At 40.7% G+C, this 26,310-nt stretch overlaps 2 protein-coding genes across 7 annotated transcripts in view; both read left to right on the top strand.

Moving 5' to 3' along the window:
- Window positions 1-12,704, top strand: part of TNIK (TRAF2 and NCK interacting kinase) — a 348,933-nt gene extending 336,229 nt beyond the window's left edge. For all 6 annotated transcript variants that reach the window (XM_087725246.1, XM_087725250.1, XM_087725247.1 and 3 more), the window contains 6 exons: window positions 40-174; window positions 1,909-2,009; window positions 3,810-3,959; window positions 4,771-4,930; window positions 5,612-5,751; window positions 7,673-12,704. In XM_087725246.1, the coding sequence (XP_087581372.1) occupies window positions 40-174; window positions 1,909-2,009; window positions 3,810-3,959; window positions 4,771-4,930; window positions 5,612-5,751; window positions 7,673-7,756 (770 nt within the window). In that variant the 3' untranslated portion in view covers window positions 7,757-12,704. The remainder of the gene's footprint in view (window positions 1-39; window positions 175-1,908; window positions 2,010-3,809; window positions 3,960-4,770; window positions 4,931-5,611; window positions 5,752-7,672) is intronic.
- Window positions 12,705-25,848: 13,144 nt separating this feature from the next.
- SLC2A2 (solute carrier family 2 member 2) overlaps window positions 25,849-26,310 on the top strand; it is a 35,690-nt gene continuing 35,228 nt past the window's right edge. The window contains exon 1 of the mRNA XM_087725252.1: window positions 25,849-26,050. Within this exon, the coding sequence (XP_087581378.1) occupies window positions 25,991-26,050 (60 nt within the window). The 5' untranslated portion in view covers window positions 25,849-25,990. The remainder of the gene's footprint in view (window positions 26,051-26,310) is intronic.

The raw sequence follows: 26,310 nt of genomic DNA on the forward strand, positions 1-26,310 counted from the left end.
CTATCTATGGTAGAAAAAATGAGCTACATGTCTCAACAGGAAAGAAGAATAAGCTTCGGGTTTACTACCTTTCATGGTTAAGAAACAGAATATTGCACAATGATCCAGAGGTAGAAAAGAAACAGGGCTGGATCACTGTAGGTGATTTGGAAGGCTGCATCCATTATAAAGTTGGTAAGTATAAACCAATTAAACAAGTACTGGTGGAAGCTCTCTTGCATGCAGAGCAAGTAACCTCATAAAATCAGTATTCCTACCACATAAGACCCATGCAAGTAATGTGTAACAAACTATGTAGCAAACTATGTTCTTGGGGCATTGATAACAATCCCTAAATCTTCCATAGAAGCCTTGATGTGGCTAATCCAGCAATTGCAGAAATAGTTTTCTGGAACAAGATGGATGGCGATGTATTTATACATCATAAATTATCCTCTATCTGATTCACAGGACCTAGTATTACAGGGGTTGAACATGCACACATTGGACTTTTTATGGATTGGTTTGTGTTCCAGTGTCGTTTTCAATCCATATGTAAAATTGGACCATGAGTGGAATAGGCAGGTGTAGTCTTAATTCCCCAATTTACCTTAAACATTAACCAACAAATGGATCTCTTTGTTCTTGTCAAGTAATTGAAAACATTGCACTAGATCCACATTTGGGAGGTGGGAGGGAACTGGTTGATTTCAGTAGACTTACGGTACTTTGCTTTGGTGAAATCTACTGAAGTTATTATTTTAAATCAATTACTTTCATTATGGTAAACAGCATTTTCTGCTCACCATGTTCTAACCTTAAATTAGGGGTGGGTTCCTGCCAGTTCTAACCTCTTCTATAGAAGAGGTTCCACAAATCTACAATGCCATTTAGAATCGGTTCCAGCTCCCTCCCCCTACCCGTCCGCACATCATCAAGATGAAGAGCGAGAGGAGGAATTCTGGGAGTTGAAGTTCACAAGTCTTAAAGCTGTCGAGGTCTTGTAACTTGACAGCTTTAAGACTTGCGTGCTTCAAATGCCAGAGTTTCTGAGCCAACATTTTGGTTGCTAAGCAAGAGCGTTGTTAAGTGAGTTTCTCCACATTTTACAAGTTGGCCATGCCCACACAGTCACATGGCCAGCAAGCCACTCCCACAAAGCAGGCCACACCTACAGAAGAGGTTCTAAAAAAATTTGAAACCCACCACTGCCTTAAATCATATATTACTTACTGAAGGAATGTAGACAGTCCTCTATTTATGAACAAGTTATATTCCAAGAAGCTGATTGTAAATCCATTTTGTTTGTAAGTCCAACTAAATATAAAAGCATGCACAGTACAGTTCATACCTTAGATCAGTGGTTCCCAAACTTGGCAACTTTAAGACTTGTGGAGACTGCAGAGCTGGCTGGAGAATTCTGGGAGTTGAAGTCCACAAGTCTTAAAGTTGCCAAGTTTGGGAACCACTGCCTTAGATAATTGCCATGTATGCCTTAATACTTAATGGCAATGAATGAACGAAGGGGGTAACATTCAAAATGGTATACGTTCAGCCTCCCAGTCTATGAGATATGTTTGCAACACACCATAAATTAAATTATTTTCCCACTTTTCGGGACATTCTAGATTGGGGTTTCAACAGGTTTGTTCGTATTGTTGAAAGTAACTCAAAAGTTTATAAGAAGAGGACTGTATAAAAGCAAGCATCACATGTGAAATTAATTTTCTCAACTTAAATCCAGTTTTCTTCTGGATACCACATGCCTTTCTTCAAACACCTGCATTTGTATTAATTGTTGCCACCTTTAATTTGCTTAAGATATGGCAACCATATGGGTGACAATTAGACAAGAAAATTCAGCTTATATTTCAGTTTATGTAAATACCGGTAGGATGTTTTAAAATTTTAGTTTTATTTCCATTTTAGTGAAATATGAGAGAATCAAGTTCTTGGTGATTGCCTTAAAGAATGCTGTAGAGATCTATGCTTGGGCTCCTAAACCTTATCACAAGTTTATGGCATTTAAGGTATGTTTTCTGTTTTGTGTTACCAAAAAAATACCACTACTAATACATTTATTAATGTTTTTTCCGTATAAAAATACCTTTCATTCATTACTGGTATTTAGCTACCTGTAGCAAATAAGGACTTCAAGTCATGCCCTTGGCAAAAATAATAATAATAATACAACATCATTAGAGCTGGTTTTCTTACTGAAGTTCATAGCAACCAAATCTGACTATGCCACTATTAAATTGCTAGCCGTGCTCTGCCTGGATGCCATGTTTGATAGGGCTGCATATATATCTGAATGCCTGTAAGATTAAGCACTGCAGTAATGTCCTGGATTTTGCAAAGATTGCAGTCAACGCAGTTAGCCAATGGATTTAATGGATTTAACATTTAAGTGGTAGCTTCTTCCATCTTGGACAAGAGGTAGGACAGTGACCCAAGCTACTCTACCACAACCAGTGTACATCCCAAAGAGGCCTAATGAATATTTGGAACAATTTGATGAAATTGAACCAATTTTTTTTCTAGGTTGTTTCCCCTTTCTGGTGTTTTGCAACAGTTTTGTTCGTCTTCGCTAAGGAATTTAAAAGCAAATAAATAATGAAAGTGTACAGCCTAGTTCAGTGATGGATAACCTTTTTACCGTTGCATGCCGACCCCCTGTGCTCCCCTGCGCCCCTCCACCCCACCCACCCCCAGGGCATGCACCTCGCCCATTTATGCCTTCCAGGTTGGTGCAGGAGGCCTTCCAGGCCCAAAACGGGGCGTTGGGGGGGGGGGGGCTGGAAGGCCTCCTAAATCAACCTGGAAGCCAAAACTGGGCACAGAGGAGACCAAGGCCCCAAAATGCAATGCAAGCACCGCCCTGTGTTTGCGCCCCACACATGCGCAGCAGAGACCTGAAGACTAGCCGGCCAGCGGGAGGCATGCGGTGGAGCTGGGCTGGGGCAACGGCTGGCATGCCCGCAGAGAGGGCTCTGCATGACACCTGTGGCATGCATGCCATAGATTCGCCATCATGGGCCTAGTTAGTCCAAGATCTGAAAGTGTGGGGTTTGAAATGCTTGTTTCAAAGAAGAAATAACAATGCAACTTTCAAGATCTTCTGCGCCTTGGATTAAATCAGAACCCAAAAGGGATTCCTATTTAGCTCTAGGTATCCCTTTAATCCTAACATCCTCTTTCTGTTCAGTTTTTAAGTATAACAAAAGCTATAGAATTGTTGTAGCAGGGATGGGGGAAGAATGCGAGTTTCTTCTCCAGCCTATGTACCAGACCATAATAAAAAAAATCACCATGGTGGACCTTGAAAAATACAGTTTTCTTAATGGGTTTAAGAAATTCTTGTTCATGCAATGTGTGGAATGGACTCACTCTTTTAAAAAATCCTTAAAAACAAAGAGGCAAAATTCCCGTGGAACTTTCCTATGGAACTTTAGACCTTCTTGCAATAGATCGATATACTGGTATTTTAAAAATCTGTCTAAATCTGCAAAGACTGTAAACTAGTAGACATAGAGGAGCACATTTTTAAAGAAGAATATCAGGCTGTTAACTTTGTTGCTTCTGAATCCTAATTATTAGGATATTTATTTACTCATTTTGCTTCTCACCAAAAAAAAAATCAATCTATTTTAAAAAGCTTAACTTGGTCTGAATCTGCAGAGACTGTAAATTAGTAGACATAGAGGAGCACATTTTTAAAAGGAGAATGTCAGACTATTATTAGTTTCCACTGAATCCTAATTATTAGGATATTTATTTACTTAATTTTGCTTCCCACCCCAAAAAATTCATTGAGAGGATTTTAAAAGTCTTTTGCAGATCTTCAGCACAAACCGTTGCTTGTTGACCTCACAGTAGAAGAAGGACAAAGGTTGAAAGTCATCTTTGGATCCCATACTGGCTTCCATGTTATTGATGTAGATTCAGGCAATTCGTATGACATCTACATACCATCTCATGTAAGTCTGAGGCTGACGTTACTTTTGTGAATGGGATGGGCAGGAAACCATAATAGTCGGATGCCATTTAGCTATAATTATTAACGATTGGATCCGTATCCTCTGGAAAGTCTTTGTGTCGGATTCTGTCATCAAAAGAAATCATTCAGCTGTAGAAACCTCTGGGGAGTCTTCAGGATAGCTGTAGCTTTGGAATGCCCTGCTTTAGAAGAGTCTTTGTGCTATTTGTGAAATTATAGCTATGTAATTTCTAACGTTGAATGCTGCTGTTCAGTGCTGCTTCCATTTTTAACTGAACTGAGTATTTAATTTTGTTTTATTAGTTAAAGGATCTTTTTTTTGCCCACAAATGGCTATGAACATTTCTTTGCAAACTAGAAGAATAGCATATTCAAATATAAAATGCAATTAAGCGGAACCACTTAAGCCAGAATATCCCTACTCATATTAATGGATTTAAACATGAATATCTCCAAGTATGTGTCTCAGATATTAAACAGAGCTTAATTTGAGCCTGAGCTGTAAGAAGCTTCCCGTTATTCCCAGAGCTCTTATACTTCATCAGCCAAGTTTTGATAAACCTTCTGTCTTATGGGTAAACTATAGCATAACTCTGGCAAGCTTGGCTGAAGACATGGCCAATCTAGCAGACAGTAATCCCGGAAGCACATATATCATACGTATCACTGGGCTGATGTTGGCTCTGCTTGTTTTCCAAAGGAAAGTGACCTGTACCAAAGCAAGTTGGATCTTCTTACTTTGAAAAAGTGACTTAATGCTGGTTTGGGGGAATGTTCTGTTCTATGCACAGATTCAGGGCAATATTACACCTCATGCCATCGTCATCTTACCCAAGACGGATGGAATGGAAATGCTTGTGTGCTATGAGGACGAAGGGGTATACGTTAATACCTATGGACGCATAACAAAAGACGTGGTGCTCCAGTGGGGAGAAATGCCCACTTCAGTGGGTATGTCACTACTACTTCTCCTCCTCCTCCTCCTCCTCTTCCTCCTCCTCCTCCTCCTCCTCCTCCTCCTTAAAGATAAAGATAGTGATGACATAGATTTATATCTTTAGAGAGATAAGGTAAGCAAGAATTTTGCTGTCAAATTGTGGTGTTGGAGAAGACTCTTAAGAGTTCCTTGGACTGTAAGGAGATCAAATCAGTCAATCTTAAAGGAAATCAACCTTGACTGTCCTTTGGAAGGACAGATACTGAAGCTGAAACTCAAATGCTTTGGCCACCAAATGAGAAGAGAGGATTCATGGGAAAAGACCCTGATGTTAGGAAAGATTGAAAGCTAAAGGAGAAAGGCACGGCAGAGGATGAGATGGTTAAATAGGGTCTTCAATGTAGCAGGCTTGAGTTTGGGGAGTGGAGGACAGTGAGCCTGGGGTACTAGGGTCTATGGGGTAGTGAAGAGTCAGACCTACCTTAGCAATTGAACAGCAACAAAGCTAAAATTAGCTATTTTCCTGTATTTTAATGATGGAACCAGGATGCTGATTGCTGTCTTGAACTTCAACCCTATGACATTTCCATTGTGAATAATAACACCTGCTAGGGAAGCTATTTTCCAGCTGTTTTTAATCAGAATATATATTACTGAATGCTTATGGGTTGTCTGTTTGTTTGTTTTATGACAAGCCTATATTCACTCCAATCAAATAATGGGCTGGGGTGAGAAAGCTATTGAGATACGATCCGTGGAGACAGGACATTTGGATGGAGTATTTATGCACAAGCGTGCCCAGCGGTTAAAGTTTCTATGTGAAAGAAATGATAAGGTAAGTCTATTTTCAGGACTCTTTAATTGCATGGAGTGATTGTTCTCGAATCAGAGTGGATAGCCTCTAGCCCCCCAAGCGTTCTAACTCATTAATTCTACCTGAATTTTAGTTTAGAAACATATGTTCTGAACTAACATCTGGAGGAGCCAGAAAGACCACCTCCTTCTCCCCAAAACTGCACACTTGTTTGTTCTGAACTTCACAATCTCCAGATGTGTAGATTTCACATTTAAAATTCTCAGCAAAAAGCTGCTTGGCGGGGAATTCTATGTTCTGAAGATCTTACATCCCTTAAGCATTCTTTAAAATAGGCTGGTTTATCTGCTTTGTTATTTGAAAGATATGCTTTAAAAAATATAGGCGCATCCCCTGCTTCCAGGTGTGAAGTCAATTCAGAGTCTAAAATTCTGTGGTCTGTGTTTCAACGTTGCATGGTTGCTAAACAGATACATCTGAAGAGCTTCTTTTGCTTACAAAATAGCAGCAAAGCTTCCCCCCCTTTTTTTTAATAAAGAAATACATGAAACATTTGTGTACCACTCCACACTAAGAAATATTTCTCCCATATATCGCAAAACATTCTGAAAACGTATCTTCATTCCATAAGTGGTCACATTTTTCACGCAATGTGGACATAAATAATTTTCAAATTTGAAAAGTAAAACATCAAGAATTTATTTTCACAGCATAAATGTATTTAAATCCTACTGATAACTCTCACACCCAAAGTAAGCTTGTATTAAAGAAATAATCCATTATTTTATCAGATTCTCTGTTCAAAAAAGTATTAATAGGAAGGGGGGAAGGTTTGTTTTTTAAAAAATAAACACCCCAAATCCCAGCCCTTCTAAAGAAGGCGAAAATCCTTGCAATCATCTTCTTCTAGCCCATACCCAATTTACAAAACATCACTATTCAATAAAGCAATTAATATCTCTGTAGATTTTGCACTTATTTCCCTGAAATCTGTATAGATTTTCAAACATCCAGACCATGGTTATCCCAAAGGTGCTTTTTCAAAAGGCAACTAGACTTTCTTGGTTTTTTTTTCCCCTTGGAAACATTTCGCTTCTCATCCAACAAGCTTCTTTAGTTCTGACTGAATGGTTCTTTGCAGTCATTGGATGATTTGCACTGGTATAATCAGCCTCTATCACATATTGTATGGGAATTCTGGGAGTGTGGTCCAAAGACACGGAGAATGGTTTTAAAAACTTATTCTGAATTTTTTAAAATAAAAATAGCAGACATTTAAATGAATGAGCAAATGGAGAAACTAAACAAACATGTTTAATTAAGTCTCCGAGCCCTTAATTAAATCTAAATATATAAAAGGCAAATATCACTCATCACAAAAACTCCAGAACCGTAAAGCCTACAAACTTGAAATTTGGCCCATATGTTCCTCTTGGCTTCTAGGCGCTCACTAAGAAAGGATTTGTCGAAATGACCATCAGATCATTAGTATTTCTTATACAGTAATTAACATGCTCTGATCCTAAGGAGTTCTACTTCCCCTCCCCATCTGAAAAGAACTCTGTTCCAACTGCCAGTTGCCTCACATTCCGTTACCTCAGTTCCAAATAGCAGACATTTCACTCCTTCACTCAGGAGCAGTCTGGGGCTCCTTACAGTACTAAACGTCGGTACCTCACCAAAATGTCTACGCCTTCCACCTATGGAACTGCTTCTGGACTCAAGGTGGCGGGAGCGATATTCCCTTATTTGTTTCAATCACCAACCACCACTGAGCCAATGGGTTGAACCGAAGAAAACCGGATTTCTCCTGTATTGTCCAATCACATAGTTTTGTCACGAAGCACAGGTATCCAGCTAGTCCAGTATATGTATGGGAGGGAGGAAGAGATCTTGTTTTTTCCCCATTTATATTTGATCAGAATGCTTTCTTTCCAAACAGGTATTTTTTGCATCGGTAAGATCAGGGGGAAGTAGCCAAGTATTTTTCATGACCCTGAACAGAAATTCCATGATGAACTGGTAATGAAGGAGCAACTTGGTGCTTATTTTGATGCCAAGATGTATTAAATTTTGAAGGACATCTGAATTTGCAGAGTTACACTGTCAAAGCAAGTGAAGAAGAAGATATTGGGATCCTGTAGCTTTCTTCGGTGATCACAGTCTGCTCATGCAGCCAGATTCTGAGAACATGACACACTTTTCCCATAGTGATTTCAGAATGCAAATTTCTTCAAGATTCCAAGAACGCAACACTGAGCAGGAAAGGACCAACGCTGAAGAGGTTTAGCCAAATAAATCTCTCTGAGGTGTTCAAACTAAGCTGTGATAGAATCAGCTCTAGGGTTTTTAAAAAATAATAATTATTATTTTTTTCCTTGATCCTGAGTTTGTATGAATAGAGACAGGTCTTAAAGTGAAAACAGAATATCTGTTTTTAATAACGTCTGCCTATTAGCACCGATTATATAGTATGATGTAAGGCAGACTCCCCTGACCTGGTGTCTTTTAGGTGTGGTGGACTAGAGCTCCCGTGATCATGGCTAGCAAGCCAAATGGGTATGTTGGTTTGGAATGATGGGAGTTGTAATCAAACACATCTGTGGAGGTTAGGCTGAGAAACTGCTGTTATAAAGTTATCACTTAAAACTGATGCAAGAGAGCACAATAAATGTACCCTTTTTAATCTTTGTGTGAGAGGCCCTAACCATAGAGTGGCCACGTTTTGTAAACTCCTTTTTTGCTTTTATGGACATTTGTGTGGGGATTATTATTTTGTTGTGGTTGTTTTTGTTTTATTTTATTTTATTTTTTGCAAACAGGTCAGGATATTTCAGATAAGAGCATACGTGAGGTTTTTGTCCCATTCCTGTGGGAAATCTAAATGGCTAGACAACCTAGCTTTGGAGAATATAATACGATCGTGATAGAGTTAACTTTTTGTCCGTCTTTCGGTTCATTCTTCTTCCCCAGCCTGGCCATCTCCAGATGGGATCGAAATGCCACCTCCCCAGATTCTCAGCCAGCGAGGTCATATGCCGAATATATTCTGGCTGATCAATGTTCTTCTTTATAGATCTTTGCATAATGGTGCTCATTGATTAAAAAAAAACAAAAAACAGCAGTGCCATTCTTGTTAGTCATTCCCACTGGTTGCCTTTCTCCAAGCTGTAACACGAAGGTGTCTCTAAATGGGAAGCTATTTGAAATGTTGTAAGATTCCAAAGATTGGCTAAAAATGCCCCCCTAGCAGCTTGACACATAAGGCATCTTAACTCGGATGTGTTTGAATCCAAATCATACCTATTCTGTACAGTTGTGCTATACTTCGGGGGATAAGGGGCATGATTCCTTGTAGATACTGGTGTGTTTTATTTCTTCCACTAAAAATTACAAAGAGACGACATCATTCCGATACTTCCAAGACGGAAGCCCCAAATACAGATCAGTATTTTTTAATCCAATGGTGTCCTATTCTCAATATGGAAAATCTTAATAAAATATTAATATCTCAGTACGAAGACGTGCAGGAGAAGGAGAGCAGATTAAAGGAGGGTTTCATTGATCAGTTACCTGGCATTTAGGTTCCATCTTTCTGCCCTTCTCCCCCATGTACCCATCTGTATAATGACCAACAAATGTGCAGAAGGATGTATGTTTTTAGTCTGAATTTATCTCTGTCTTTATATGCTTTGTTCAAATTATTTGTATTTTCAAATTAGTTGCTTCCACTGTCTCCAAGCCTGGATTCTCCCCCTGGTTTCTGGATATGACGTAATTGGATCTGTTTTGCTATTTTTAACCTACCTCATTTTATTTTTATTTCAGTTCTCTTTTTCTTATTAGCTCCCATAGATACCCAGAGAGTTTAATTGGCCAGTCCAAGGAATAGCTGATAATTCTGCAGAGGCCAGGTTTTCGAGAAGTGGAAAATTAACATCAAACTCTCCATTTCCATTTCCTCCCCACCCCTTTCAACCATTCCATAACTTCAGACTTTTGACCGTATATGCGAGTCGACGCTACTGTAGTCACAACGCATTGGTCCGTGAGAACAAGCTGGCCATAAACACACAACCATGCAAAGTCATCTGTCAGAGAGGCTACCCAAAATTACTGGAAGCCAGGAGCTCAGAACGTATTGCTATCATTGTGCATACGTGAAGTTATGAGTTACAAGCGATGTTCCCAAAGTCATCAGAAGTCACTGACTTCTCGGAAACAGGCTTTCTGGATAGGCAATGTGCAGCTGGATGGGAGAAATAACTGATACCTTTCTTAATGATGCTTTCCATCAGAAATAAGCTCATGTTTGTCATCCACATTCAACTCTATCTCACTATCTGACCTAGAGAGATGACGGTGATAGCATTGCTGGCTATATATACAACCAGATGAACCTTTCGGGTTAAGCATGCTCTGTCATTCATATTCAATGTCATTGGTGCTTCCAAACTTTCTGAAGAGAGTCTTGCTGGGCATCTTTCAACTTCATACTGTTTGGCGGCTTTTCTGTAATAAAACACGGTGGGAGGAGTTGGTGATCATCTATGTCAGAGATCTACATCAGAGGATCTTGCTTCGTCCCCCTTTAAAAAGGGGGCTAATATACGGAGCCATAAGATCAGACCCCAACATTTGACACATTATTTCCGAGATGGACATTCAAACCCACTCTGCATGTATTCTGAGCATCAAAGTTGCACTAGCTCCATTTTTGGCTGAGCTCACAAAGGGGCTAATTAGGATTCTTTCATTGCGTTATTTAGTTAGGGTTTTGTAAGCTTAACATTAATCCAACTTCTACAGATCAAATGATTAATTTATAGTCAATTATTATGACTAGAAAATGCCATGACTTAATCTATAAAAGAGAGAGAGTTCAATGTATTGGCTCTTGGGCTAGAAACCAGGAGACCATGAGTTCTAGTCCTGCCTTAGTACAAAGCCAGCTGGGTCACCTTGGGGCAGTCACACAGTCTCAACCCTTGTAAGGAAGCAATGGCAAACCCCTTGTGAAATCTTGCCAAGAAAAGTGCAGGGACTTAACGAGGCAGTCACCCAGGAGACTAACTCAAAATTGAGTCATCCAAAAACATCTCAGATTGAGCTCAACTTCTAGTTACTTCATGGACTCATCCACCTAGATTTCTTGATGTTACTTGCTCATGTCTTCTACAGTCTTGGTCTTTCCTGGCTTCCATCTACATACAAAATCCATACTGATTTTTATAATCAGCCAAGGTCAGCTAAAGAAATATGCAAGTAGTTTTAACAATAATTGTTTATCTCTACGTATCGCTACCCAGCTTCAAGTACTCTCCAGTACTCTGACTCTTGGCTTTTGCCTCAAAAAATGATTTAATGGAATGATGTATACTTAAAAAAAAAAATAAGTTCTCCACTTGAAGGAGAATACGGAAAATAATAAAATTAAGATGCTGGAGAGACCTATAAGAACTTGTCTCAAAGATAGAAAACAAATACAATCAAGCAAATAGGTGGCTGCTGAGGGGCATTCAGCGTGTCTGAATCTATGGTCCATTTTCTTCCAATGGAAGATACAAGCAAGACACGTTTGTTAATATAAAGATTTGCCCACCCTTTACCTTCCATTGTCATTGACCAAATTTTTTAATATAGAGCTCAAAATTGGTGCTGAAAAAGGGAGGGCTCACCACGTTCCAACCACCAGCACTTTTATAACTTCAGTGCTTTTCGTGTTGGCACCCAATGGAACTCTGTTGAAAACCTAAGATAGAGGCTTCCATAAGCTTGCTCAGCATCGTGCCAATTAATGTATGGCATTCCACACAAGGTATTTGTGATAATTCAGAACCATCTCTGGACTTATCCAGTCTCATGACCTCAGGTATCTTAAGAACCAAGTTGACGTTTTGCTGGTTCAGCTGCAATATCTCCACATTGCATCAAAAACTGTTCTTTTCCTTAGTGTTCCAGTATTGGGGATAACTCTGGCTTAATTTCATGTCCCACCTTCTTTCTTTCCTAGCCCCCCAGAGGTTCAGCAGGGATACCATCCTCTGTGTGTTTTAAGGTTAATGAAATGAACATGATTAGGAGTCAGCTTCAAAACTCTTGTGGGGTGCAGGGCGCCATGGGACTAGAGAGCAGAAACAACAGGCAAGCAGCAATGCCATCAGTACTGTAATAATGAACAATTGTTTGAATAAAGAGTCGCCAACATTTAGGAATGTCGTCACTTAAGCAAAAGAAGTTATTGAAAACTTTAGCAGCATTTTGCATCTGACTAGGCAAGTACAGCAAACCCCCCCCCCCTTACAAGACCTGGTGTCCTCCTCCAATTGTCGTTCCAAAAATTGCTGGTTTCAATCCAATGATGTATGAGAATTCTGGGACCAACCCACTTGGAGGGTACCTGATTGAGGAAGACTTAATCCGTGCTTACCATTTGTCATTCTTAGTATGTTAGAATAGAAAAGTGATCTGAGCCAACTTGAGCAATCCAGGTTGGACAGCTTGAGGCCTAAGGTACATTTTTGCAACAATTATCCACCCATCCATATAGCCTTATCGGAGTACTCTTAAAGACATACCCATCTCTTTCTTTCCCCCCCTTAATTTATTATACCATTGCTCTTCCAAATTATACGAAACATAGACCAAAATTACTTGGCTGGATCTGTTTTGTTTTTTAAGGACAAGAACCTCAATTGGAGTCCCCTATTCACGCACACCCATCCCCCCTTGTGCTCCTTGTGTTTCTTCCTTGCTGCTAAAATTAGAAGGTCCCACAAAGAAAACAACTCTCTATTCCATACATCAAATTGAGCAATAACATTTCCAACTCAGTTAAGTCTACAAGTGTAACTTCTGGGGACTGGTTTGAGTAAGAGCAAGTTTCATAACAACTGCCACCAGCTCTTTTATGTCTTTGCTGTGGTTACCTTTTAAACCAGAAGCTTCTTATTAAATTATGTTGAAAACATGAATGAGTTGTTTGTTGTTGTTGTTTTCATTCAGAAAGCATACAAAATCTTTGCTAGACCAATTCTTGAATACAGCTCATCTGTCTGGAACCCACACTGCACATCGGACATTAATACAATCGAATGAGTCCAGAGATATTTCACAAGAAGAGTCCTCCACTCCTCTGCTCGCAACAGAATACCTTATACACCAGGCTTGAAGTTTTGGGATTAGACAACTTAGAAAGCATAGTTGATAAAATTATCTACTACAATGTCCTACCTGTCAATGACTACTTCAGCTTCAACCACAACTATACACGAACACACAATAGATACAAACTTAAGGTAAACCGTACCAAACTCAATTGCAGAAAATGCAACTTCAGCAACAGAATGGTCAATGCCTGGAATGCGTTACCTGATGGTTTCTTCCCCAAACCCCCACAACTTTAACTTTAGACTGTCTACTGTTGACCTCATCCCATTCCTAAGTGGTTTATAAGGGGCGTGCATAATCGCACCATCGTGCCTACCGTACCTATCCTAACAACCCCATTTATTTCTATCCATTTCCTGTATTCAGAATCTTGTATATACTTATATCTATTATCTTATACATGCTTGACAAAACAAACAAAAGTAATAAAACAAAAAAGCTTCAAGCGTTAGGTTGGTAGGTGGTTAAATAATCAAAGCACAAAAGATGAAGCCCAAATTTTCATACCATTTATTTATTTAGGGTGTGTAGAAAGTTAGAATGAAATATTTTAGGAAATATGTAAAAAGGTAGAATATTATATTTCCATAAAGGAGGAATGGTGAAACATGGGCTTGGAGACAGAAAGCAGCACCCACCTTTCTTAATAACCCTCAGCAGATGTCAGCACTTAAGAGATACGGAGCTTATTGAAAGAAGCCAAGTATTTGGTAGTTCTATTCATAGACAAAACAAATACTGCAGGCAGAAATCCATTCAAGACAGGATATTTTGAAATTCCCTGCAGCAGGCTCTGAAGAAAGGTAGGATTAGTCCTCAGCCACAATAGGAATTGCCCAACACCCCTTCACTGCATCACCCTCAGAAACTTTAACCAAACTTTGATCAGACAAACACCTAAAATTTCTACTTTGCCTATAGAGTCAGCTATGACCTCTACATAACCCCCAGAACAGCCAATAGAATACAAGTTCTTGCACAGGAACAGGAAGCTCAAGTGCAAAGCCCAAGAGAAGGGACAAACCCCACCACTCTCTTAACTCCATGTGGTCAGCTGCGTCAGAACCCATCATTGAACCATCTTTCCAACCAGCCTCCATGTTTCCAGTTTTTTTTCCCCAGCTTGGAACTGAACCAGATGGATACTTCTTCAAACAAGTGTGACATATCATGCATGGACTACCAATAGAAATGAACATTTCTACTAAGTTAGTAGAACCCAATAAAATATAAATGTTAAAAAGATCTATGTTCCAGTATCAATGAGTAGGCCCATAATGGTGAACCTTTGGCATGCATGCCAGAGGTGGCATGCAGAGCCTTCTCTGTGGGCAGGCACGCCATCACCAGCTGCTCTTCTGGTTTCCGTTGCACATGCACGCCAGCCAGCTGTTCTTTGCAGGTCCCGGAGCACCTGAAAATGCCCCCCAAAACAGCCAAGAAACAGGCTGGTTTTCAGGCCATATTCCGGGCTGTTTTCAGTCCATTCTTTTGGCCTGAAAATGGCCAAAAAAACCAGCCAAAAAACTGGAATCCATGCACCGCCTAGCTGGTCTTCAGGTTTCCGACACCAGCGCATGCGTGCACATTCCAGTTTGGGCACTCAGTGTCGCCATCATGGTCTAGGCCATCTAACCTTTGAAGCACATCTCTGTTTATTTAAATAATAATACTCAGATACTGGATTATAAGCCCTCAGCTTGCAGCCGGTCATGAAGTGATTTTACAGTTTGACATGGAGTCACACCGAAGGGAAGATACTATGCCCCATTTATAGCAAGAGTCCCGACAGACACCATGCTTGATGCGAATCCTATTGAGGATTGTCCATGGTTGATGTGATAGTTCAAAGCCTGGTCCTTTTTTTTTGTGGGGTCATTTATATGTCTTCCTACATCTTAATGTTCATCGACCCATTTGGATTGTTGTATTTTGGATACATTATATAAACATCCAGCTCTCTGGAGAAAGCGCTAATGCTGGGAAAGGTGGAAGGAAGGAAAAAGAGAGGACAAACTCAGGAGCAAGTTGGATGCATTCAGTTACAACAGCAATGGGTTGCGCTGTTAGAAGGCCTGAGGAACCAAGTTGTGAACAGATGCTGTTGGAGAATATAAGTCTTATTTGGTTGCTGAAAACTGACACTGTCAACTCGCAAAGCATCCCTGGCCTGCTCTCCAGTTGCCATAGGAAAAGGGGATGGGAAACTGATGAAACGGCAGGGCAGCCAAAGACAGATGCACATTCCAGACTTATCTCTCTCAAGGCTGTATCCCAGGGTTACTTATAGCTGACGGAGGGGAGTGTTCTCTACAACTCTTGAAATTGCCCTGTTGGCGAATGTGATCGATGACACACCCTGGGGGGAGAGGGGAAACATGGTCATGATTGGAGCCATAAATTACGTGGGGTCAGAGCTGGCTTCACTTGGGAACCTGCCGACATGAAGCTCCTAATAAATAACTGGATTTCTTTTGAAGCTTGGCTCGAGGCTCATAATTTAATTAGGGCATCCACCGGAACCCTGACAGACACTTGACCTGCTGCCCATAATCAGTTTTTAAATAAGAGAATGAGAAGGTTGGAATTGGCAATCATTAAAAAGCACTGGAAGAATGTGTTAGGATAAAGCAGGAGCTAAAATATGTTTTCAGCTCCTGATTTAACCTTCTGCAATGTAGAAGACTTCAGATTGCTGTACCAGAATGCTCATCACCTTCAATTCCATTGAATGTTCAATCTTATTCCTCCACATATATTGGACTTCAATATTTACCAACATTTTTATTTTATTTTTGCTTTCTGGAGATTAGGAGAGCTGAATGGAGGGTGAAAGTTCAAAGATCACCTTAAGTTTATCTAGAAATGAAAAAAGCAGTCAAAAGCTCCCAAATAGCTTTTGGTGTTTCCTAATAATGTGCTATCCAGGAACACATTGCATTGAGATCTAAAGTAGAGATGGGCCAGGAGTTCTTAGTTGAGTGATCTCTGGCTGATCTGCATAACAATCTTGCAAGCTGGAAGGGGAAAATTTTAAGTCTGTAATCAAAGTTGATCTTCCATTTATGGTTCTCATGGATGGAGAGATGACCTACTTAAGGGATGGGAGAGTAGTTGAAGTAAGCTACCATATTTTTCGGAGTATAAGACATTCCGAAGTATAAGACGCTTTTGGGGAGGAAAACAGGGGGGGGGGGAATCTGCCTTTGCCTCCTTGCAACAAACAGCAAACAGCACAGACAATATACACTGTTTGTAGTGTTACATTTCAGACTATACTTGTACAGATGCTGTTAAAATTGATGTGCTTAAAAGAAGATACAATAGCACTAGGCCTCTTCAGATCAAACATTTATTTTTAAAAAATCCTTCACTTTGTTAAGTTGTCCGGAACACTGATGGCAAACCTTTTTTGGCTGCCATGCCAAAAATGTGGGGAGCACAGAGGGGTCGTGCACCAGTGTGCCATGCCCATTATACTATGCATGCGATCAGTGATCCCCCACACACAGTTTTGCCGCGGTTTTTTCACCTTCCCCTTTCTAGGACCCTGGGGAGGGAGAAAACAGCCTCCCTGCCTGCCCCCAGGACGCCCTCTCAAGGCCTCAGGAGCTTCCTGAGTTTGGCGGCCTGGGTCACTGGAATTGGCAGTGACCTAGGCCTGCCACGCCCCCAAACTGATTCCCCGGCCAGTGCTGGCAACGGTGCCATCTTGTTTTTCAGTTCTGTGCATGCACAACAATTTTAATTGCGCACCAAGCGCATGTGCAAAGCACGCGCATCTGCAAATCAGCAAGTGTGCCTGCTAGAACCCACCCCTGAGCTAGTTGCATGTCGTTTTGATTCATATCCATTTCACAATGGTAACAGGCCAGCTGTATTCAAATCACAGGAGGGGACATTGGGCTAAAACCTTTCCAGTAATGCCTTGCACAAAGCAGATAGTATTTCCAAAGCCTTATCTGGAAGCATGTCCTAGAATTCATTGGTGTCATTTAAAAGGATCCAGAGTTCAAAATCTTTCAGCAAAATCATCTTCTTGCATTGACACAGAAATTCCTCAAGGAAAAAGGGTGAGAAAAGAAGTAAATAAACTTGTGCACGGAGTGGAAACAATCTCATGTCAATTGATTGATTAAGGCAAAAGAGGAACAAAACCGCATGCCGATGCCCAAATCCCTTTTGTAAAGATGCACGACTCCACTTTGTCTCACACTGGAATTGTGTCTCATTTTAGAGGGGTGGGAATTAATAATACAAACTGACCAAGCAATGTTTGCTATGATGCATGTAAATAAATCAACAGCTATGTCCTACCTAATATTTTCAATGACATTTGAAATCTCTCTCTCACACACACACACTTATTTTCATGGGATTGATACATCTTTTTTTTTATTCCTAGCAACCACATAAAGTTATTTTTCTCCAAAATGATCGGTCCCTAACATGTTCTTTCAAGTCTTCCAAAGGTGCACTGATTGCCATTGTAACCATCTACCTTGCTGCTGTCCATCCTCTTCCCAATCCTCCCATTTTTCCCCATATCTTTTGCAATACCTGATCCAACTTCCTAACTTGACTTAGTGCATTGTATGGATACCTGAATCAAGATAAGAGGTGATACTTTTTGAATAGGTGTAGCCTGGCTGTACTTAAGAATCCAGTTTTCGTCACCACACTATAAAAAAAGATGTTGAGACTCTAGAAAAAGTGCAGAGGAGAGCAACTAGGATGATTAGGAGACTGCAGACTAAAACAAATGAAGAACAGTTACAGGAACTGGGCATGGCTAGTCTAGTGAAGAGAAGGACCAGGGGAGACATGATAGCAGTGTTTCAATATTTGAGCGGTGGCCACAGAGACGAAGGTGTCAAACTATTTTCCAAGGCACCCGAAGGCCAGACAGGGAATAATGGATGGAAACTGGTCAAAGAGAGTATCAAACTAGAAATAAGGAGAAATTTTCTGACACTGAGAACAATCCACCGATGGAACAGAAGTTGCCTTCAGAAGTTGTGGGAGCTTCGTCACTGGAGGCTTTCAAGAAGAGATTGGACTTCATGGTGTAGGGTCTTCTGCTTGGTTGGAGAGTTTGGCTAGATGACCTACAAGGTCCCTTCCAACTCTGTTAATCTGTAATCTGAATCTTCACGGTGTTGATACTGGCTTCTGTGTTGTGAACAAGTTTGAAGCTGTTCTAAAGGCAGGTTACTTTTCTATTGCCTTACATCAACAAATCTCAACTTGATGTCCTGAAGATAAGTTGCATTAACTTCCACAATCCAGTGGTCACGCTACTTAGAGGTCGAACTCCGACACATTTGACGGCATGTCTTACGATATCAGGCAACATCCCAGCATCATCTGAATTTTGATCACGTCACCACGGGGATGCTGCAACAGTCATAAGTGTGAAAAACAGTCACAAATGACTTTTTTTTTCAGTGCCGTTGTAACTTTGAACGATCACTAAATGAACATAAGTCAAGAACTGTTTGTACTGCATCCAATTCTGGAGACCTCATTTTAAAAAGATAGTGATATGATTGAGTGAGTCCAGAAATGGGCAACAAAAATGGTGACAGGTCGGGGGGGGGGGGGACAAAACACATCAGGAGAGATTGGAGTCACTAAATGAACTGTTGTAAGTCAAGAACTACGTGTATTCCATTACGTGCATTCTTCAAAATTCTGAGAATTTTGTCACAAAGAAGGACATTTAATCACTGCCCTATCAGGAACTGATGTGATCCTACTGTAGATTTAGAAAGAATTCCCCTTATTCCTACTCTGTGTGTCGTGCCTTTCCCCAACAATCTCCTTACTGCCTGCTGTATGCTTTGTCTGACTGTATACAAACAAACTGACGCGGTTCTCATGAAGAGAAGCTGAAAAACTGTCAAGCCACCTTTCCCCTTGAAAGAACTGCAAAGATGGCTGAAGTCCAGGAGCACTTGCAAATGGAGTATTGTTTCCCCTTACATTCCACACAGTCACAACATTTTGAAGAAGATTAGTTTTAATGAGCTTTCAAATGCTTTGCATATGAGCCAGAAATAAACCACCTGAACTTTCAAAGCCAATATCGTGGGAAAACAGAAGTCCTGCTTTTGAGTGGGCATAGAGACCTCTTGTGGAAAGGCCAAGAGAAACCATGCAGGGAGTTTGGAATTTATGAGATGCCCACATGCAGACAGTAGAAATCTGTGTTTGTTTTTAATGGAAAACCTCTACCGACTTCTTTGAAAAAGAAAAGATGTAAAATGAGAAGGTGACTGTCAACTTCTATCTCGCATGCTTGCTATCCACTGCCATAGTAACAGGGAGGGTGGGGGGCTCATGGTATTTGGGAGGGAAAATGCGCTGGTGGAGATATCTCAAAGAAGGGAGTTTTGTTCTCATCATCTCGACATGCTGATGGCTCGTGTTTGGGTTTGGTCAAGGCCAACCGTCTTTGCAAACCAACTGAATGAGGCCACCTGAAGATGAGCCCCACCTGACACTTTTGGGAGTTGGAGATTGGACATTGGGTTGGGGTAAATGGGGAGAGGGATTTGGGTAAACGTTTGATATGTACAACTTTGTGCTTTTTTGCTTCAGATCTTGCTTCGCATTAGCTGTTTTCATTTCATGTCCAGTAAAAGTGCCTTTTCTCTAATTAAATGGAGTTGGGGGTTTTCTTTCTTGGATACTGAATGAGGCATGCCTGGCACTGACAATTCCCAAAAAGAATGGAGACCAGATAAATATCTGCAAAACATCTTTAGTAGTGCAAACAACTAGTGAAAGCAAGTGGCCAGCAAGAACTCCATGAATTAAATCCAGGAATTCAGATAATCCCAAAGATAGGAATCCTGCAACAGATTCCTTCAGTACTGGGTTGAGCTGCCTGATGGCACATATCCAGAGTTATTTTGCAATACGGTACTAGATTTGACCTTTAAAACACTAAATAGTTTGGGCCTATTTGAAAGACCGGCTGTACCATCTAAATATACATTTTTGGCAATATAGTGTACCTGTGGTCAAAAGTTCAGGTTCAAGGACTCAGTTTGAAGATCAGCCATTCAAACTGACAGCCATTAGAAACACAATTATTCTACCATTATTTATGATCTCATATTTTTGGAATTTTATACAATTAGTTTCACATTTTAGGTGGCTTGTGCTGGCCCTTAAATGGTCTTTAGACCTCTTATTTTTAATATTTGCTTAACCTGCAACAAAAGTCTACTAACTTGTCTTCAACTGGTTTTGGGTTACTACTGGATGATGCCAGGTTTTGGACTCATGATTCAATGTATTATATTGTGCCATGAGAAACTTTTGTTCCAAAACAGCAAATAGCATTTAGGCTTACATACCGCCCAATAGCAATTCATAGCACTCTCTGGGTGGTTTACAATATAGAAGCATTATTTGCATATGGCCCCCAACAATCTGGGTCCTCATTTTACCAACTTTGGAAGGATAGAAGGCTGAGTCAACCTTGAGCCCAGTCAGGCTCAAACTCCGTTCATATATTGCTGAGCCATTTCCATTGAGAAATGGATATGGATCGAAATCACATGCACCCAACTTCTTCATTCATTCTTTGGCATCCTTCAGTCTCAAAAGACGATGGTATCGTGCTCTGGAAAGAGGTCCTAAAACAGCATTGGTGTGGCTAAAAAGACCAATTCGAGAGTCGCAATCCCTGAGGGCAGATCTATTCTGTCTCCTGCCCAGGCCCCAGATTTCACTGGTTCCGGGACTGCCTCTTGCCTCAGCCTGCCGAACAAGTGTCTTTCAATGCTGTATGCAAAGCTGGAGTGTCCTCTCCAGAGCACGAAGCCTCGGTAGATTAATATGGAGGATAGGCTGTTACCCAAGCAGCAGATTCCCCCCTCTCCACGTCGCTGAAATAGTCCAATGGAACAGCAGAACCGATACGTCACAGCTGCATTGCAGGAGTATCAGAACATGGTTATATACAATCACAAATTGCTTCCGGGACTCCGGCTCGGATTTTGCCTCTAAGCCTTTTCCAGTAGTGCATATAGCCACAAGGCAGTAGAGGTTTGTAAGCAGAATTTCCCTTCTCCTAGAAGATGGTTCTGCTGCTTTATCTGCCGTTGAGGCGTAAAGCCCTCTTCTGCCTTCAAAACCATTGACGGTCTTCTCCCGTAACCCTGGAAAGGGGCCCTTACGAGGTGCTACCAGCCGGGCCAGCTAGACCAAGGTTTTTTAAGGAGATGTTACTCCTCCATCACCCAACTTCTACACCGTTAGGGTATATACTAGGGCTATTAATGGTATTTTAAAGACCATTGAGTGCCCATTCTGAAGCAAATATCCCTATCTCCTCAATGCCAAGAGTTTCAGGTAATGCAAAGTTAAAAAAAAAAAGTATAATTTGAGCCATGGTGGCGTAGTGGTTAGAGTGCAGAACTGCAGGCTACTTCTGCTGACTGCTGGCTGACTGCAATTTGGCAGTTCAAATCTAACCAGGCTCAAGGTTGTCTCAGCCTTCCATCCTTCTAAGGTGGGTAAAATGAGGACCCAAATTGTTTGGGGCAATATGCTGACTGCACAAACTGCTTCAAGAGGACTGTAAAGTACTGTAAAGCGGTATATAAGTCTAAGTGCTATTGCTATTTATTTTGGGGTATGTAGGTTTTCTGAGCCCATTTTATAAAGAGCTGTGAAACTAAACACCACACCTTCTGAAAATTTCACTTAGTTCTTCAGCTTTAAAAGAACCGTACTATCTGCCTGACCAAACAGAATGAACAGAGTTTATAGCCCATTGTTTTTAGAATGTAGAGAATATTAAATTCCAATTGAAACCAAATTCCAACTGAAACAGATTGATTTTTTGATTGATTTTTTTTTCATGCCAAATTAATATTTGGGCAAATATTACCAAATCTACCTAACGGTCATCTGAAATATTCATTTGATTTTGTTCAATAAATCCTGAATGCATAATCCCAATACACGTATTTGTATTCTCGTACATCAACTACTATGATAGGACAATACACTCAAATTAACATGTTTGAGTATAAAGGAGAGGGCACAGGTAGTCTCACTATTAGAGCAACCTTTACTGACCTTTAAGAAAGAAAGTGAAGAGGATACAGCTGGTGACAACAAAACAGCTGGAGGAATCAGTAGGAGAACAGATGTTTTGCAATACCAAAAGAGCCAAACCAGTTCAGTCCTGTGCATTTTGAGGCAGAATTGGAAAAACAACAACAACTGAATGTTGTTGAGAAGCTGATGTGAAAAATACTCAAGGTATGGACTACTTTTTTAAAAAAAACAGCACAAGAGTAAACCATTACAATTCCTGCTTTTAAGACCCCTCTTTTTTCAATCAGAATTCGGTACCTTACCTTTTGGACTTTGTAAATATTACACCATCATAATCCAGAGAACACCCTTGATGTTATGAAGACAGACATGTGACATATCACAAAACAACCGCTTCATACCTTTAATCTAAAGTTTCTTGACTCAATAAATAATAGCCACATTTTATTCGTTTTTGTCTGTTGAGAAACCAACTGGACTATTTTTTTCCTCCTTAAGTTAGAGTTTTATTTGCAATCAGATCAAATAAAGTTGTCTGTGCATATTATTTCCACGTAGAAAGCATTGAAAAGGGTGCAACGGCTGACCTATGACGATTTAGAAGAAAAAAAAACAGCTTATAATGCACATTCTCTACCTTCCCTCTTGATTGTTCTTGGACTTCGTCAAAGGGGCAGTGCACAAATTCAACCTCCAACATCCAACGGGAGCTGAATTATTTGTGGTGCTCTGATCTTGATCAATAGGCATTCCAAAACCCAGGAGATTTTCTTCCATTCCAGGGAAGACCACTGAAACCCACAACATGTAGTAAGATTAAGGATATCCTGAAAGGAGCACCAGAACTGAGCTCCTAGTGAAGCTACTGTCCCCAATGATTCCTTAGAAATATGGGAATAACATTGTGAACTTTGTTCACAAAGTTACAAGAGGAAGCATTAAACGCTTGTTCTTAACTTATTAACTGCGGTTCAAATGGCTCTAGTTCAGTAAAAATACACATCTTTGAAAGCTAAACATGCAGCACTTTCTGTCTCTTTCTGCCCTTAGGCCATATAATTATTGGAACTATTAATTCAGGACCCAGTAAGCATTTTAAAATGTAATTTTCTAGACATCTCTGGTTAGAATTAAACTCCAAGGAATTCAGTGGAGCTTACCACCAAATGTGTATTAGACGGAAATATAATATTTCTTTGGAGGAACCAAGTTCTATAAGGGAGAATATTTGTAGCTCAGGGTTGAAATAAGGGATCCTTGGTGGTCTCTAAGCTTGGTTGTTTCATTACCCAAGCTAGGTAACATCATCAGTATTTCAAGTTCAGGAAGGCTGGAGAAGAACTCTTCCATCTTGTATCCACTTATGGTACTAGGATATACTAACTTCAACTGAATTAACTATTATCCAAGTAAAGGTAAAGGTAAAGGTTTTCCTCACACATATGTGCTAGTTGTTCCCGACTCTAGGGGGCAGTGCTCATCTTCATTTCAAAGCCGAAGAGCCAGTGCTGTCCGAAGACATCTCCATGGTCATGTGGCCGGCATGGCTAAATGCCAATGGCGCACAGAACGCTGTTACTACCAAAGGTGATCCCTATTTTTCCACTTGCATTTTTACATGCTTTCGAACTGCTAGGTTTGCAGAAGCTGGGACAAGTAACGGGAGCACACTCCATTATGCAGCGCTAGGGATTCGAACTGCCGACCTGCAAACTTTCTGATCAACAAGCTCAGTGTCTTAGCCACTGAGCCACCAAGTCCCTCTCCAAGTACTTAAGGTAAATGTTTCCAGTGATTTTAATGGAATTTAAGTATTCGCTTAATAAATAGCATAGGAATAGGCTGGATTGACCATCCAGTTGTTCTTAGATGCCCAATTATATCCAGCATAGCCGAATGTGAGAGATGATAGGAACTTCATTTCTTGGAATTTTGGTACAGTATTTCATATTTATTATAATTCTGATTGGGATCAAAATCCTGGAAGCTCCATGGATTATTTTATTTTATTTTTTATTTTTTTTGGAGGGAAGGGCAAATATCTAATCTTAGTTTAACCATGAATCAGTCCATGGTCTTAACCAGACCTTAGCAATGAAGTTCTGGTCCCAATTGTAGTCGTAAATCAAGGACTACTTATAAAAGTTATGCCCTCGTCCTTTCTCGCCTGGACTACTGTAACGCTCTCTACATGGGGCTGCCCTTGAAGAGCACCCGGAAGCTTCAACTGGTCCAGAATGCGGCTGTGCGGGTTATCATGGGGCACCTAGGTGCTCCCATGTTAAACCCCTTTTAGGTGGCCTGCACTGGTTGCCGGTTGTCTTCCGGGTGCGATTCAAGGTACTAATTATGACCTTTAAAGCACTCCATGGCTTAGGCCCAGGGTACCTGCGAGACCACCTACTGCCACCAGTAGCCTCCCACTGTCCAGTGCAATCCCACAGAGTTGGCCTCCTCAGGGTGCCGTCGGCCAGACAGTGTCGGCTAGTGACCCCCAGGGGGAGAGCCTTCTCTGTGGGAGCGCCTTCCCTCTGGAATGAGCTGCCCCTGGAGCTTCGTATAATCCCCGACCTCCGGTCCTTCCGACGCGCCCTAACAAGTTAGCTTTTCCAGCAAGCCAGCCTGGCCTGAACAAAACAAAATAAACTATTGATCATTGTTCATTTTAATTCGAATTTCTTTAAAAAGAAATTCTAATTGGGTTTGGGATATTCTATTTAATTTTTTTTAACTTTTGTATTATGTGTTTCTTTTAATGTTGTACACCACCCTGAGTCCTTGGGAAAAGGGCGGCATATAAATCTAATGAACCTAAACCTAAACCTAAACCTAGAACAAGGTTGTCCAAACTTGGCAACTTTGAAGACTTGTAGACTTCCGTGACCTGTCAAAACCGTGGTCCACAAAAGCGCGATCGACGAAAGCACGCATTTGACATCATCACAGCGCGACGAAAAAAATTAAAAATTGAAATAAAAATAAAATTAAAGCAAGCCGATTCACATAAAGGTAAGGGTTAGGTTTAGGGTTAGGGTTAGGGTTAGGTTAAGGGTTAGGGTTAGGTTTAGAGCGTTAGGGTTACATTTAGCGTTAGGTTAAGGGTTAGCGTTAGGTTAAGGGTTAGGTTTAGGGTTAGATTTAGGGTTAGGTTAAGGGTTAGGTTTAGGGTTAGGTTTAGGGTTAGGTTTGGGGGGGTTAGGGTAAGGTTTTTGCTTAATTTTTACATTTTTCGATCACAGCGCGATGTTTTTGTCGCGCTGTGATGACGTCAAATGCGCGCTTTCGTCGACCACGATTTTGTCGTCCGCGGTTTTGTGGTGGAACCGTAGACTTCAACTCCCCAAATTCCCCAGCCAGCATGGCTGCCTGAGGAATCCTGGGAGCTGAAGTCTACAAGTCTTAAAGTTGCCATCTGTCCTTCTGTCTAGGACAGAAGTACCATCCTAAAGAAACTTCCAACAACTGGGATTGCAGCCCTGAAAATGATAACCAGCTAGGATGGGAATCTGAGAATTGCAAAGCCAGCATTTTTCTAGGTACCAGCTTGGAAAAGGGTAACTCTTATGAAATTATTTGAATACCTTGGAGTTGGAGTCCAGCATATTGGGACAACAAGTTAGGGGAAGACTTACTCTGTTTTGATGTCTAGAATGCAATAAACTCCTAGTGAACATTTCAGCTCATTTTGGTGGGTTTATCATTGTGCAAACTCCTTTGGCCTTTGCACTTTCTCTATTTAAACAATTGTGTGGAGAGAAGGTACACGCTGCAGAATGCTTGGTTTTTCATTAACATTTGAGTTGATTAATTATATCCTTACCAGTGGCTACAAATAAGCTCCCTCTAATTCTCTCATGTTGTCCGCCACCAACTGTCTCTCTTTCTCCTCCTCCCGTTGGGGATCTCATACGATCAACAATGCCTCTCCAGCTCTTTAAGCAACAAATCTAATAAAGGTCGGGAACTCATCTTTTGCACAATTCTTTTGAGCAAGGGACTACCAGCAATCATGGATCCAATGGCAAGAAACACGCTGATGTCCGGGAAACCAAAAGAGCGGTTAACAAAGGTAATACTTATCACAAGATCTCTTACTAGACTTCGAAATCAAGATTTATGCCCAGCATCTTAACTCGATGCAGAATCCTGCAGTGCATCCCTAAGCGTGGTCTCGTTGATACATGGGTGTTCAGGAAGAAAGGCCAATGTATCTATTGAGGCTTACTTCAGGGGAAACAAGGGCAAAGTTGCAGTCTCATTCATTACTGAGACAAATCATTATAACTGAGGTGGGGAAAAATAAACAGGAAAGAACATAATCATAATTAC

Source organism: Thamnophis sirtalis, unplaced genomic scaffold (assembly GCF_051295495.1).
Source record: "Thamnophis sirtalis isolate CommonGarterSnake01/CBP01778 unplaced genomic scaffold, rThaSir2_p1.2 scaffold_11, whole genome shotgun sequence".
NCBI classification, from domain to species: Eukaryota; Metazoa; Chordata; class Lepidosauria; order Squamata; family Natricidae; genus Thamnophis; species Thamnophis sirtalis.